Below are 12,573 nucleotides of genomic sequence, written 5' to 3'. Positions count from 1 at the left end.
AAGCTGCCGACTTCCCGGGGCCACGATGGTGGCATCATCCTGGCATGCCTCTCATGTGCTCTGTCTCCCGGATCTGTGCCATTCAGCGGGACTTGCCGTCACTGAGTTTTCCTTCCGTAACCTCAACAGAAACTCAGACCGAATCGATGTTTGGAGCTGCGCCTGCCGGACAGTACCGTCCCATGACATGGAGTTGTCACCATTAGACCTCACGGGCAGCAGTGTCAGCTCGGGGGCCCAGAGGGCAGTTGTGCTATGAGCTGGTAGATGGGGAGTTTCCTGAGCTCACCGCGGCCCCCCTCACCACAGCTGCCCTGAGACAGCCAGTGGGCGGGTGTTTACAAGGCCATCATGGGCCTATCTGGAGACCAGGGAGTCTTCCCCTTCCCTCCTCCGTGCTCTCCGTGGTGGGCCCGTGTGGCCAGGGATGGTCACCTGTCATTTCTGTCTTAGGTGTAGAGGCTGAGTCATTGCAGGTGTGGGAGAAAAGACTGGTGGCCCAGCCAACAGCATACAGGCATTTCTCGGGGGGCGGGGGGCTCTCTGTCACTGGACTCCTGAGGCCAGCGCGAGGGAATGGATGGCTAACTGGTCTTATAGGCTCTTTCTTCTGGTTAGTTATACTCACTGTCCTGTAGCAGTATCCTGATTTATTATGAGGCTGAAATTGGCATTGCATTAAAGCTTATTGCTTTCAGCACCATTGAAATGTGCAGAAACCTTTGCTCAGTCTTCTGTGTTTGGGCTGAGCTGCTAAGCAGGAGCCCAGGACGCCCCAAAGCTATCACTGGCCCTGCTGGCCTCCCTCGAACCAGGAGGCGCCTATTCTGGGCACGCAGTTCAAGGGTTTCCCGTGGTTGGGAGAAAAGAAACCAAACAGCTCTGGGGCACCTGCTATCTGCCAGGCGCTTTGCTAAACACTTTTGCTAAACACGTTCACACAAATTCTTGTGTTAATCCTCACTGCCCTCCTGTAGGAGTAGAACCGGTATCGTCACCTTGGGATTCTAGGTAAGGAAATGGAGACGTAGAGGTTAAGTCAATAATGGCACCTGGGTGTGAGTCCCAGCCTGACTCCACAGCTCATGCCTAGCCCTTCCCTCCACCTCTGCCCCGAGCTGGGGCTGGGACTCAACACCCGGACACGGGTCCCATGGCCGTGCCTGGCAGCAAATTGCTCCTCTGGCCTCACCCATCCTGTGTGTCTTTGTCCAGTGGGGCCCTCAGAACCCTTGGCCCACTGTGGGGAAGGTCTTTCCTACCGGACTGAGGTCACCTGTACAGTGTGAGGGGTTTGTGTAGTCAACATCCCCAGCAATAACATGTTCAGCGAGTCGGAGGGACAGCCTCTCAGTACTGGTAAAGGTGCCTTTTTTTTTTTTTAATGTTTTCAGAAAACGACCGGGAGGTGCGGAGAGCTTTGTTGTTAGCACACAGTAACTGTCTCTGCTCTTCTCTCCTTCATTTGCCGACACATAAACCAGCTGAAGAAGCAGGCATTGGAGACACCCCCAACCTGGAAGACCAAGCGGCTGGACATGTGACTCAAGGTCAGTGGCTGGAATTGCCTGCCAAGCCTTGGGGGTTGGGAGGAGAGAGATGGCAAGTCTCAGGCGGACTCGACCCTGAAAAGAGAATTTGGGCCTGGGCCCTAAGTCACAGGCCCAGCAGATTTTTAGGGGGTGGTACTTATTAAAGTCGGGCTGTGGGGATCTAGAAAGAGCTCTAACATGTTTTTCCCAGCACTATTTCTGAGTCAACCCTAAAGGGTTTAGTGTTCTGAAAAAAAGCTGGCCTTGTCCCACTTGGGGAAGAGAGAATGAATATCCAACAGAAACGCAAAGATGTGTGACGGGCGGTTCTCCCTGCAGGCTGTGCCCTCTGGTCTGTCCCAGGAGCAAGGCCCCAACAGGCCATTTCTTTTCCGTTTTCGCCTGTGCAAACTTCAAACCCTATTATGATTTTCTTCTCAGGAACCAAAACTGCTGTGTTCAAGAAAAGCAACTTTCTGTAATCATTTAGCATACAACCTTTAAGACCTTAATTTTTTTAAGTCCTAGAGATTCTTTTTAGGAAATGGAGACCTCTGATACAACGTGGGCTGGGTTTGTTGGCTGTCATTTGCTGCATAAATGAACTTCAGAGTCTACTCTGTAATGTGGAAGCTTCTAGATTGCAAAATAGCTAGGAACTAGGTGCTCTGTTTTTTTCTCCAGAAAGTGATATGGGATTTAGCCAATGGTTAGCACCACCACTGAGGCCACCTGGCTTTAGGAAGTGTCTGAGCCTAACACCAATGCTAGATGGGGCCCTGGAACTCACCAGGTCCAAGGTGAGAAAACAGGCCTGCAGAGGGGAGGTGCTCACCCCGCCCCCCCCCAACCCCACCCCCCAGCCCCCAGCATAGACTGAGAGAGCTTTCATTCCAAGCAGACCAAAGCAACGAGGGTGAGCGCAGCGCATGCGGGCTTGTGAAGTCGTTTAAATGTCCTTTTCTTATCGCAACAAATACGTGTGCTCCCTCTTAAACAATCAATGAGCCCTTGCTAACCTTTTGCCACCGCTGCCTCTTCAAACCCAGAGGGGTTGAGAGTTCCTGGTCCGCTGAGGGAGGTGCCCGAGAGGCCCCTGGCCGATGGACTTAGCTCTCAGGTTCAGCCTGGACACGGCAGAGAAGCTTCTGGGGTCTCCGTGATGCCTCGGGGAGAGAAACAGCCAGAAGTCCAAGTCTCTCACCGTCCTCAGCATCATCCCATCTGCCCACCGCCTCTTCCAACAGGAGGCCTTCGGGAGCCCCTCCAGGAGTGGGGACCAAAGCCAGGGGCCCGGGCTGAGGAGGCCCCGTTCCCGGCGTTCCCGGAGCCCAGCTCCCCTGGGCATCTGCAGACAGAGGTGGTCCAGGAAGGCGTCCTCAAAGAGCCGAGGTGTCACGGAGATGCAGCCACAGGCCTGAGGACCCCGGGTCTGACCCGCCAGCACATGCCCGACGTACCTGGGGCTCCCATCCTGCCTGAGGGGCCCAGAGAAGCCGCGTACCCGCCCTTGGGGACAGAACCCGAGGACACAGCGGGAAGTCGCCGTGGCCTGGGGCTGCTGGAGCACCAGCCTTTGGGAGGCCTGCGCCAGGAGGAGCCGCCTCTGAAGGGGCATCAGGGCAAAGAGAGGCTGGGGGGTGAGGAGGTGGATGAAGACCGTGACATCGACGAGTCCTCGCCCCAGGACTCCCCTCCCTCCCAGGGTTCCCCTCCCTCCCAGGTCTCCCCAGGTCTGCAGAGCTCCCCAGCCCGAGGCGGGCCAGCCCCCCAGACAGTTTCTAGAGAAGCCACTGGCACCCCCGGTTTCCCAGCTGAGGGTGCCATCCCCCTCCGTGTCGATTTCCTCCCCAAAGTTTGCACAGAGCCCCAGGCCGCAGAGCCTGAGGGGCCCAGCGCGGGGCCTGTGGAAGGGCATGACGGGCCCCCCGAGTTCACGTTCCACGTGGAAATCAAAGCCAACGTGCAGAAGGAGCAGGGAGGCTCCCGGATGGATGTGGGAGGAACTGCCCCTCCGGGGGCCCCTGGAGAGGATTCAGAGCCCCCGAGCCCCTCTGAGGGGGAGGACACAAAAAAGACTGACCTTCGAGAACCACCTGAAAAGCAGCCTGCGGCTGGGCTGCCCGGGAAGCCCGCCAGCCGGGTCCCTCAACTCAAAGGTCTGTGTCAAGAGCTCCTGGGCTGCTTCCCGGAACCCCGTGTGCCACCCAGGCTGCGGGCACTGCCACTGAGCTTCTGGCCCCCATGACGCCTGCCGCTTCCAGGTTCCCAGGCACAGCCACTACGCGGACCCCCTGGGTCCCGCTGCTCACCCTCCCGTGGCCTCCTCCTGCCCTCAGGCCCTGGACGCACGTGCCCCCCTCACGCTTGCCCGCTGTTCTGCATGTCACCAACACCCCCACCCAGCGCTTCCTGCCCTGTTCAGTCCCCCAGCCACTTGGTTTATCCGCACATTCCACCAGCCCACGGGAGGTTGGTGGGCCGCACTCCAGAGAGGATAACAGCTGCTCCGACTTTTGAGGGCCTATCGTGCGCCTTAAATGTATAGTCTAGAGCCCTCCCGGCCCTCCCAAGTGGGTGTCATTAGCCCCACTTGGCAGATGAGAAAACTGAGGCTCAGAGAGGCAAAGTAACTCACTGAAGGTTACCAAGTCGCAAATGGCCGAGCCAGGTTCAGAATCCAGGCAGGTCTGCTCGGAAAGGAAGCTCTTCCTTGTACACCACAGTGACTTCCAGAAGGTTCTGGAGTGAAACCTCCTAGCCCAGAGACGCAGAGGGCACGCGCCCGCCTCCTGCTGCTCTTGTCAGTGGACAATGCATCACGACCAACAGCCCACACTGAGCCAATGACACAACGACCCCACCCACACCCACCCCGCAGGAGGGACAACGAGCAGGAACAAAATGTTCCTGTTCAAAGCACCCCCCTTCCTGAGCCCTGGGAAGCAAGACCACAGTCGCCCTTTGGGGGCTGGAGAGATGGGAGGGGCGGTTCCCAAGTGTCGAGGTCTCTGTGTCCTGTCAGGGAGGGGACAGTATACAACCCAAGGCAGCTTCCTGGCCACGTCAGGTGCATCCATACATTTAGAGCCCTGAGCATTTTAGGGTTATTTTCAGGGTTCAGACATGGATGCTACTGAAGCTGTCAATGGCAAACATCTGTTAAGTTTTTATTAGATCCTGCATGTCAAGAAAACTTGGAAATGTTGTCGATAAAGGAAGCTGTATTTAAAATTTAAAACAGAGGCTGGTGCCATTTTGGAGCTCAACCCATCTGGTACCCAGATGGCCTAATAAATTTATAATCCCTTAAAATTTAAAACAGAAAAAAAAAATCCTGTGTCCATTTTAAAATATCCTAAGTTCCAAAATAGTAGGAGGCAAATAACTGTGGCTTGACACCTTACAACACCGCTTCCTGAAAACGGGGTTTTATAGAATCCTGGTCCACTGGATGCTGACAGGTGTGTCCATGGTCCAGTCAGCTTAGACTAAACAAAGTTAAATAGGGTTTGCTGGTGCAGGACTTGCCCGAGTCTTTAATAATCTAATGCACATGCTGACCCTCTGAGAAGGACCCATAGTATGAATTCCCCAAAGTTATTTGATCTCATCTGCTTCCATCTCCTGGAAGAGGGCCTGTTCAGCAGTCCCCCAATTTGGGAAATGCTGATCTTGCAGACGCATTGGTTGTGACATGCATGATGGTTGATGTGGGCAAAGGCTGTGAACCAGGTCCTGGACCCTGGCTAAGAGTTTCAGGGTGGACTCAGGAACCTGCATTTTAATAACCTCTCCTGGTGATTCATCACGGTAAAGTCTGAAAAGCGCTGGGCTAGCTCATCAATGCTGGTCACTCTAAAAATCCAGTCTCCCGTAGCCAGTGAGCAGCTCCAAGAGGCCCCATTGTCCTTGGGGCAAGGGGATTACAATATTGAAATCAAAGACAAATCTATAATCAATCTTCAACAATGAATGTCAGTAGAAGGAGAAGGTCAGGCAGAGGTGACCCTGGTAGACCAGTAGACTGGTTTCACCAAGAGGTGTGGCTTCCTAAACACAAAAGTGGTCAATGGTTTAGTCCTAAAATCCAGAGGTCATCTGTAGGATGTTCGATGGTAACCAGTTATGAGCTAATTTGGGGAAATGCAAGGATTAACCCCTTGGGAGGGCCACCACGTGGTGAGAAGACCCTCCAGGGCTGGGTCATTTTCAGGTTGGGCTCATTGGAGAACAGCTGGGGCTAGTGCCCAAAGCCCGCATGAGTGAGGGGCTGGCTCTGGGAAGACAACTCACTCGCCCTGACCCTTGGGTGACAGCATGAGCAGGGGTCCTGCAGGGGCCAGAGCCTGGCTGAGCTGCCCCATCGGTGGCCCTGGGGCTTTCAAGTGCCCCTCCTTGGAGAGGAGTTGGCCCCAGCTTGGGGGGACTGGCCCAGGCAGAGGCAGGAAGGGAACCCATGAGAGGCAGGGTCTGCCTTCCCTGTGCCAACGTGTGCCCGGAAGTTGCCTCTGCGTCCCCTCTGCATGTCCCCACCCTCGGCCAGCCTGCTGCCCTCGTCAGGGTGCGCCAAGCAATGACCCCAGCGTGCTGTGTTGATACTAACAGCGAGAGGCCTAACAGGTTCCAGGGGAGAGAAAATCAGTGGTTCCCGCTGAGCCCACCTGAGCAAAGCAGGTGGCACTACCCTGAGAAAGTGGCCTGACGGCCCCGGGCCCCGTCCAGGAGCCGTGCAAATGGGTGTAACGTCCATTCTCGTTTTATATCTCATCAGCTCGCATGGTCAGCAAAGGCAAAGACGGGGCTGGAACCGACGACAAGAAAACCAAGGTAAGCTGCCGAAACCACGGAGCTGTCTGCCGCCAAGTCTACCAAGAAGCCGTGCTTTATATCTGAATTAGTTTTCATGTACAATGTGTCTGTATACGTGTCACTGAGGTACAGCTGCCATTCCCAGCGCTTGTTTTTACGCCAACGTAAAACTCCCGCGTTTACCCCTGTGCCCAGGGCAGGGCAGTCGGCAGGCTCAGGAGCCCTGCTCCTAGGTGCCATCCGTTAGCCTAGTTAAATGAGGTGTTCACGGGACATGAAGGTACGTTTGACTTTTCTGGATTTTGTACATCTTACACTTCTCGCCGCAGGTCTGGGCTCAAAAACATATGTATATACACACACACACACTTTAGATAGAAAAATATCATTTCCTTGGGGGGCTGAGGGAGTGTTGAGCAAGGACGTGATCCCCAACCTAAGGTGGAAGGTTCCGGAAAGCCCTAGGAGAGCAGGCCTACAAAGGAGGGTTGGCAAGGCAGGGGTGGGAAAGGCATTCTAAGGGCAGCAACAGCACAGCAAAGACTGGGAAGAGAGGCCTCATGCCTTCCAAGAACTCTAAGCAGCTTGGCTTGGTGGCTGCAGAGCTGGGGGGCGGGGGTGTGGTGGGGGTGCGGCTGGCAGAGGAGGGAAGCCTGGCACACACCTTGAATGCTAAGTGGACAAGTGTGGCGGCCGTGGCGCAGTAGATGCCGCTTCACATCTTGCCAAGGCGGTGATTTGATCATGTGCTGTCGTCAGTCTTCAGAAACAAACCCCAGGGTCAGTAAGAGAAGCAGCCTGCTGCCCCCCACCCACCCACCAGCACTGCACCCAGGACTTCCCATCAGCTGGAGTTACTCCCCTCAGTGACTTTGCGCTCCTGTAGCTGCACAGCAGTGTTTTCCCGGGAAAATCCCACCATGGCCCTTGACCGGTGATGGCGAACCTATGACACGCGTGTCAGAGATGACACGCGAACTCATTTTTTTGGTTGAGTTTTCTTTGTTAAATGGCATTTAAATATATAAAATAAATATCAAAAATATAAATCTTTGTTTTACTGTGGTTGCAAATATCAAAAAATTTCTGTATGTGACACGGCACCAGAGTTAGGGTTTTTCAAAATGCTGACACGCCGAGCTCAAAAGGTTCGCCATCACTGCCCTAGACGAAGACCTGTTTTTCTTAAAGGTGCCTAAAATTCCCGTTATCAATTCCGCCTGAAAGGCCTGGGTCTTCATCAGCCCCGGAGCCCTGATGGAGCCCCCAGGTGCAAAATGGTACCGTGTTGAGGGCCACTCCCCAAAGCGCTGTCCTGTAGAAAGTCAGGGTTCCCCATCACAAGACCCTGTGAGTCAGCTGAGGGTCCTGCAGAGACTCGGGGGATGGGGCTGTGCCCTCGGTGCTTGAAGCAGTAGCCATAGCTGCTTGCCAACCATGATGCACATTTAGGGGGACCCCAGCCTCATGCATTCACTCTTCATTCATTCATTCATTCATTCATTCATTCCCACACATGGTGCAACGTCCCTGCCCTAGAGTTGCTCATAGTGAGGGGTCAGGTCTCTCAGACACCTTGGTAGGGAGAGTGCTGCCTGTGCACCTGGGGAAGGAGGCGTTGCCAGTACCCACCCCCAGCTTTTCTTCCTTTTCACCAGCCCCAGGACCTCAGCTCGCATCCCTCCCCTCACTCCTCCTCCATCCCTTGGGCCGACCTCCTCGCTGAGGCTTCCGTGGGGAATGCAAGGGCGATGAGGAACAAACCCCAGAAACCAGTAAAATCTCTGTCAGAACCTGCCCCGTCGTCGCTCAGCCCTCCCTCTCGACTGGTCCTCCAGGGTTTATTACTGAAAGTGTAGCCCCTCCTCTCCCTGGGCCACACACCCTGGTCAGAGTCCCCCCAAGGCGTTAGGACAAACCACAGGTGCCAGCCACACATCGCCAAGTGCAGCTGCCTCTGTGAGGTCATCCGGCTCTCAGGCGCCTGTCCCATTGGGCCGCCCGCCCATCCAGGCTTTTCCTGAAGTGGCCCACGTTCCAGAGGAGACATGGGCCAGATTAGGGTTCACCAGATCGAGTTCAGTTCTATTGCAGATTTTATTCAGAAAGTGTGTGTGTGTGTGTGTGTGTGTGTGTGTGTGAGAGTGAGAGAGAGAGAGAGAGAGAGAGAGAGAGAGAGAGAGAGAGAGTGCTAAGTGGTGTCAGGCAGAATCTTTGAGACTGAGAACGGGCACGGCTCTGATTGTAGCGGTACCAACCTGTCAGCGAGGGGGAGGGCGCCAGGGGTGAGCAGGCCAGCCTGGCTCTGCACCTGGAATTGGGCATGTCGGACGCTTGACACGCTGCAGAAGTTTTATTGAGAAACATCCTAGAATCATCTACTTTGGTGATCTCCACCAACTTTTTGGACATGAAACACCTGTAAATCAAAAAAATCTCCAAAGTGGGGAGCTGGGGGGGGGGGGGCACAAAAAAATCCAATGGGATCAAGACAGAACGTTCTAGAACTTCTCTCCATTTTTCGGCTTCTCTTTTAAAAGTCCTGTCACATGTTCGTTCTATAATGCACTGCCTATATTGGCGTCATGACATAGCGTTGGCCGAGTCCATGAGGGCGCATGTCCCCACCTGTTCTGGCCGATGACGGCTGCCAAGGGTACATGATCCAAACAGGTGGAGATCCCTGCCGTAGACCGTTACCTGCCTTGTTTATGTTTCGTTACTGTCTTTTCAGTTTGTTTCCCTCCCCCATGTGCTGACTTTTATTTTGATTTTATTTATGTTTATGTTTAAGACATCCACACCTTCCTCTGCTAAAACCCTGAACAGTAGGCCCTGCCTTAGCCCCAAAGGCCCCCCTCCTGGTAGCTCAGACCCTTTGATCAAACCCTCCAGCCCTGCCGTGTGCCCAGAGCCATCCTCCTCTCCTAAACACGTCTCTTCTGTCACGCCCCGAACCGGCGGTTCTGGAGCAAAGGAGATGAAAGTCAAGGTAAGGAAAAACGCCTCCGCAAAGAACCAGGCTGCTCTCATGTGGTTTTCCAATGTGTGTCTCTTTTAGCCGAAAAGACCTTCTTCAGATCAGCTCTTACCTAGAAGCGCCACACAGAACAGTTGGAATGGGGATGGGGCCTCAGCCCTCCTTCTAAGCTCCCTTAGTCCTCATAGCAGCAGCCCCCAGGCACCTGCCGGGACCCCGCAGTGAAGTCGCCGCTCTAGTGGGGCTCCCCTGTCCCCTCCGGGTTGGGGAACCGGAGTGCTTCCAGATTGCCCTCTCGGGTTGGATACCAGCCTCGCTGGGCAGCAACGCCTGACCCGCTAGTTGACTCCCTCCTGAGCCATCGTTAGGTCCTTGGTGAATGCAGTGTCTTTTCTGAGTCATGAGTCAGGGTCATCGACTGGGTAACCAGGCCCGGGCACTGCCAGCTGGCTGTGCTGGTGCCCTGCTCAGCCTCGGGCCGGTTTGCTAATCGATGCTGTGTCCACCCACCACGGGCTCTTAGCACATCTAAGGAGCCGCTGAAACCCAGGGTTGCTTGTGAGAGAACAGAAGAGTATGACTTAGCTCTGGAGCACTCTCGGTCAAGTTCAACAAACAGGGTCCTCACGGGCCTCTGGTGAAACCAGCCACCGCCAGTCAGACCCCTGAGGAGAGGCAGAGAACGGGTGTCCACACGGGGCCGTCTGATGTCCGGCCTGCTGAGCGGCCCTGGTGGAGAGTGAGCCTGAGCTCACATTAGCGCAGCTCACGCTGATGGCTCACCTGAACGTTCCCCCAGGAGGACACGGTGTTCGGAGCGCTTGGCGTTTGGGTGGGCCTGTGGGTTTGTGTGCCCAGCAAACCCTTGTGATTGTAGGAGACATTCGTTGCATCGTGTAGGCAAAGGGTCACCCCACCCGTAGCCTCATTTTGAGTCGAAGTGGTTAAGTGGCATCGACGCCAGGTAACAATGTCCTTTCTCAACCGTAAAAACCACGCTACCATGCTTCGCTTTACAGGGGGCAGACACTAAAACTGGAACCAAGATTGCCACACCCCGGGGAGCGGCCCCCCCAGGCCAGAAAGGCCCGGCCAATGCCACCAGGATTCCAGCGAAAACCACGCCGTCCCCAAAGACCCCGCCGGGTAAGAACCTTCTCCGGAACCCAACCCTCGTCTCCAACTGTCCCTGACAGTTCATGCCTCTGGTGGCTCCTCGATGCCTTCTGCTCGCTAAGCACTGGATTATGCGTTTTCTTTGCCGCCTTCTTGACAATTCTTAGTTAGACATTGCATCCCCACCTTTTATCCACGAAGGTGTCAAGCTCAGAGTTTGCACGGCCACGTCTACCAGCCCGTTGGAAGCAGGAGGAGAATGAGGCCGCATGGTAACAAGGGGCAGGAAGGGGGCTTCTCTGAGCTTCTCTTGACCCCCACCCAGTCCAGGGCCCCTGGGAGGTGTTTTGACGGCCACCCAGGCATGTCACTATGTGTGACCTTACACAGGGCACAGCCTCTGCCCAGCCTCACTTGCTGGGGTGCTGGGGACCCTCTGACAGAAGCTGAGGGTCTTCGCTGATCAGTTGCTGCCTGTCCTTCGCTCCTGGGAGTAAACCCGGTCGGTTCAGTAGCAGGAAAGGCTCCCGTAGAGCGATTTTGCTTCCTGCGGTGCTTTCAGAGGCGTAGCCCTCTTGGGGGACTGGGGAGAGCCAGGCTTAGCCCCCCCTCTCCCAGGAAACATGTTCCAGGCAACTGGGTTTCGATGCTGCACAAGTCAGGGGGCGCTGGCCTGCGTTGGCTCTAGGGAGATGCTCGGGAGCCTGTGGGTCTTGTACGGCTGTGCGTGAGCCTGGCCTGGTCCAAAGACACCTCTGCTGCCGTTGGCCAGGGCAGCAGCTCAGAGCCCTTCGCCGGCAGCAGGCTTTTGCGTGGCGTCTAGCCCGCGTCTGCCCTCGGGCGATGCCTACAAGGGCGGCGCGCATTAAGGCGCGCTGGTTTGGTTTTCCAAGCAGTGTTTTCCTCGTGTACCTGATGCCTATGCTATGGGGTCAGTGAGGAATTGTGACTGGATCTGCATACGACTTTGCATGCTCTTTGTCACTTCACACGATGCAGTTGGCTCACACGACTGGAGCCACAACTGGAAGCACGAGCGTGCCTCTCTCCTTGGCTCTCACCCGCTCTCGGGTGGCCTCCTGCAGGTGGACAGAGCACCCCATGGGCCCCTCGACCTTGTTTCCTGACAGACCCCTGCTCCCTGGACGCCTTCCCTGCCTCCCACCTCAGCCCCTCGGCCTGGCTGGGCGCCCACGGCCGAGAGAAGAGCTCCTCAGGCCCCGTTTCTGCCTGATTGTAATGAGGCTTCCTGTGGATTTTTCTTTTTAAGCTACCAAGCAAGTGCAGAGAAAACCACCCCCCGCGGGGCCCAAGCCTGAGCGAGGTAACGCGCCTGCTCCGCCAGGGGTCCCCCCTCTGTGTGTGGCTGTGTGTTGGCTTTGGTGTTTAGAGTTAGAGGACCCGCTTCCTAAACCGTGGCTTCACGCGCTGAGCCTGGACGGGGCCGTCAGGAGTCCCGCTCCTCCGCTGGCGTGTGGTCTGATGAGCCGTGTGCGTCCGTCCGAGGGAGCTTTCTAATCCTGTGTGTTCTCATTTCCTGCCTGGGAGGGCCGGGTGGGGCAGGGGAGCGTGTGCCTCGGGCTGCCTGTGGCTGCTGGAGGTTGCACGGCCCTAACCCAGGTCTGCGTGTGACGTTCCCGCTGGCGTTTATCACACGTGGTCTGCACAGCCTGTGAGGCCGGCTGGTCTCTGCTCTGGACGCTTCCACCTGTCGCCACATCCAGCCTCCAATCACAGCACTGGGGGCTGTGACCACATCCCCCCTTTTCAGATGCGGACACAGGCTCAGGGGTCACTCCACAATTATGTGGCACAGAAAGGATGTGAAGCCATCGCCAAGTCTGGCCTTGTGCGTGGAGCCAGGAGGGGAGGGCAGGGGAGGGCAGGGCAGAGTGCGTGGGGATGAGCCTAGAGGCAGAGACGGGGGGGGGGGGGGGGTTTCTTAGGTGGAAAAGGAGAAAAGGCTTCATTTGTCCTGTTGCCACAGAACTTGACTTTAGGGTTAACAGCAGACGATTCACACTCTAAGAAGGACCTGGCTTACTCTCCCCTGGCCAAGTGCCTCAGAGCGGAGGGAAGCTAAGCCTCGGCCCTGGGGGCACAGCATGGGGCCCAGTGGCTCTCAGACCCGGC

General features: G+C 56.0%; 1 protein-coding gene across 23 annotated transcripts in view; it reads left to right on the top strand.

Moving 5' to 3' along the window:
• MAPT (microtubule associated protein tau) overlaps positions 1 to 12,573 on the top strand; it is a 73,347-nt gene that overhangs the window by 42,648 nt on the left and 18,126 nt on the right. For 10 of the 23 annotated variants that reach the window (XM_036340112.1, XM_036340106.1, XM_036340107.1 and 7 more), the window contains 6 exons: positions 1,485 to 1,550; positions 2,780 to 3,691; positions 6,307 to 6,362; positions 9,139 to 9,336; positions 10,344 to 10,470; positions 11,711 to 11,764. In XM_036340112.1, coding sequence (XP_036196005.1) covers positions 1,485 to 1,550; positions 2,780 to 3,691; positions 6,307 to 6,362; positions 9,139 to 9,336; positions 10,344 to 10,470; positions 11,711 to 11,764 — 1,413 coding nt within the window. The remainder of the gene's footprint in view (positions 1 to 1,484; positions 1,551 to 2,779; positions 3,692 to 6,306; positions 6,363 to 9,138; positions 9,337 to 10,343; positions 10,471 to 11,710; positions 11,765 to 12,573) is intronic. The other 13 variants (XM_036340121.1, XM_036340128.1, XM_036340129.1 and 10 more) reach the window with 4 other exon arrangements.

This window comes from Myotis myotis, unplaced genomic scaffold (assembly GCF_014108235.1).
Source record: "Myotis myotis isolate mMyoMyo1 unplaced genomic scaffold, mMyoMyo1.p scaffold_m19_p_17, whole genome shotgun sequence".
In the NCBI taxonomy this organism is placed as follows: Eukaryota; Metazoa; Chordata; class Mammalia; order Chiroptera; family Vespertilionidae; genus Myotis; species Myotis myotis.
This window is presented reverse-complemented; position numbering and strand designations above follow the sequence as displayed.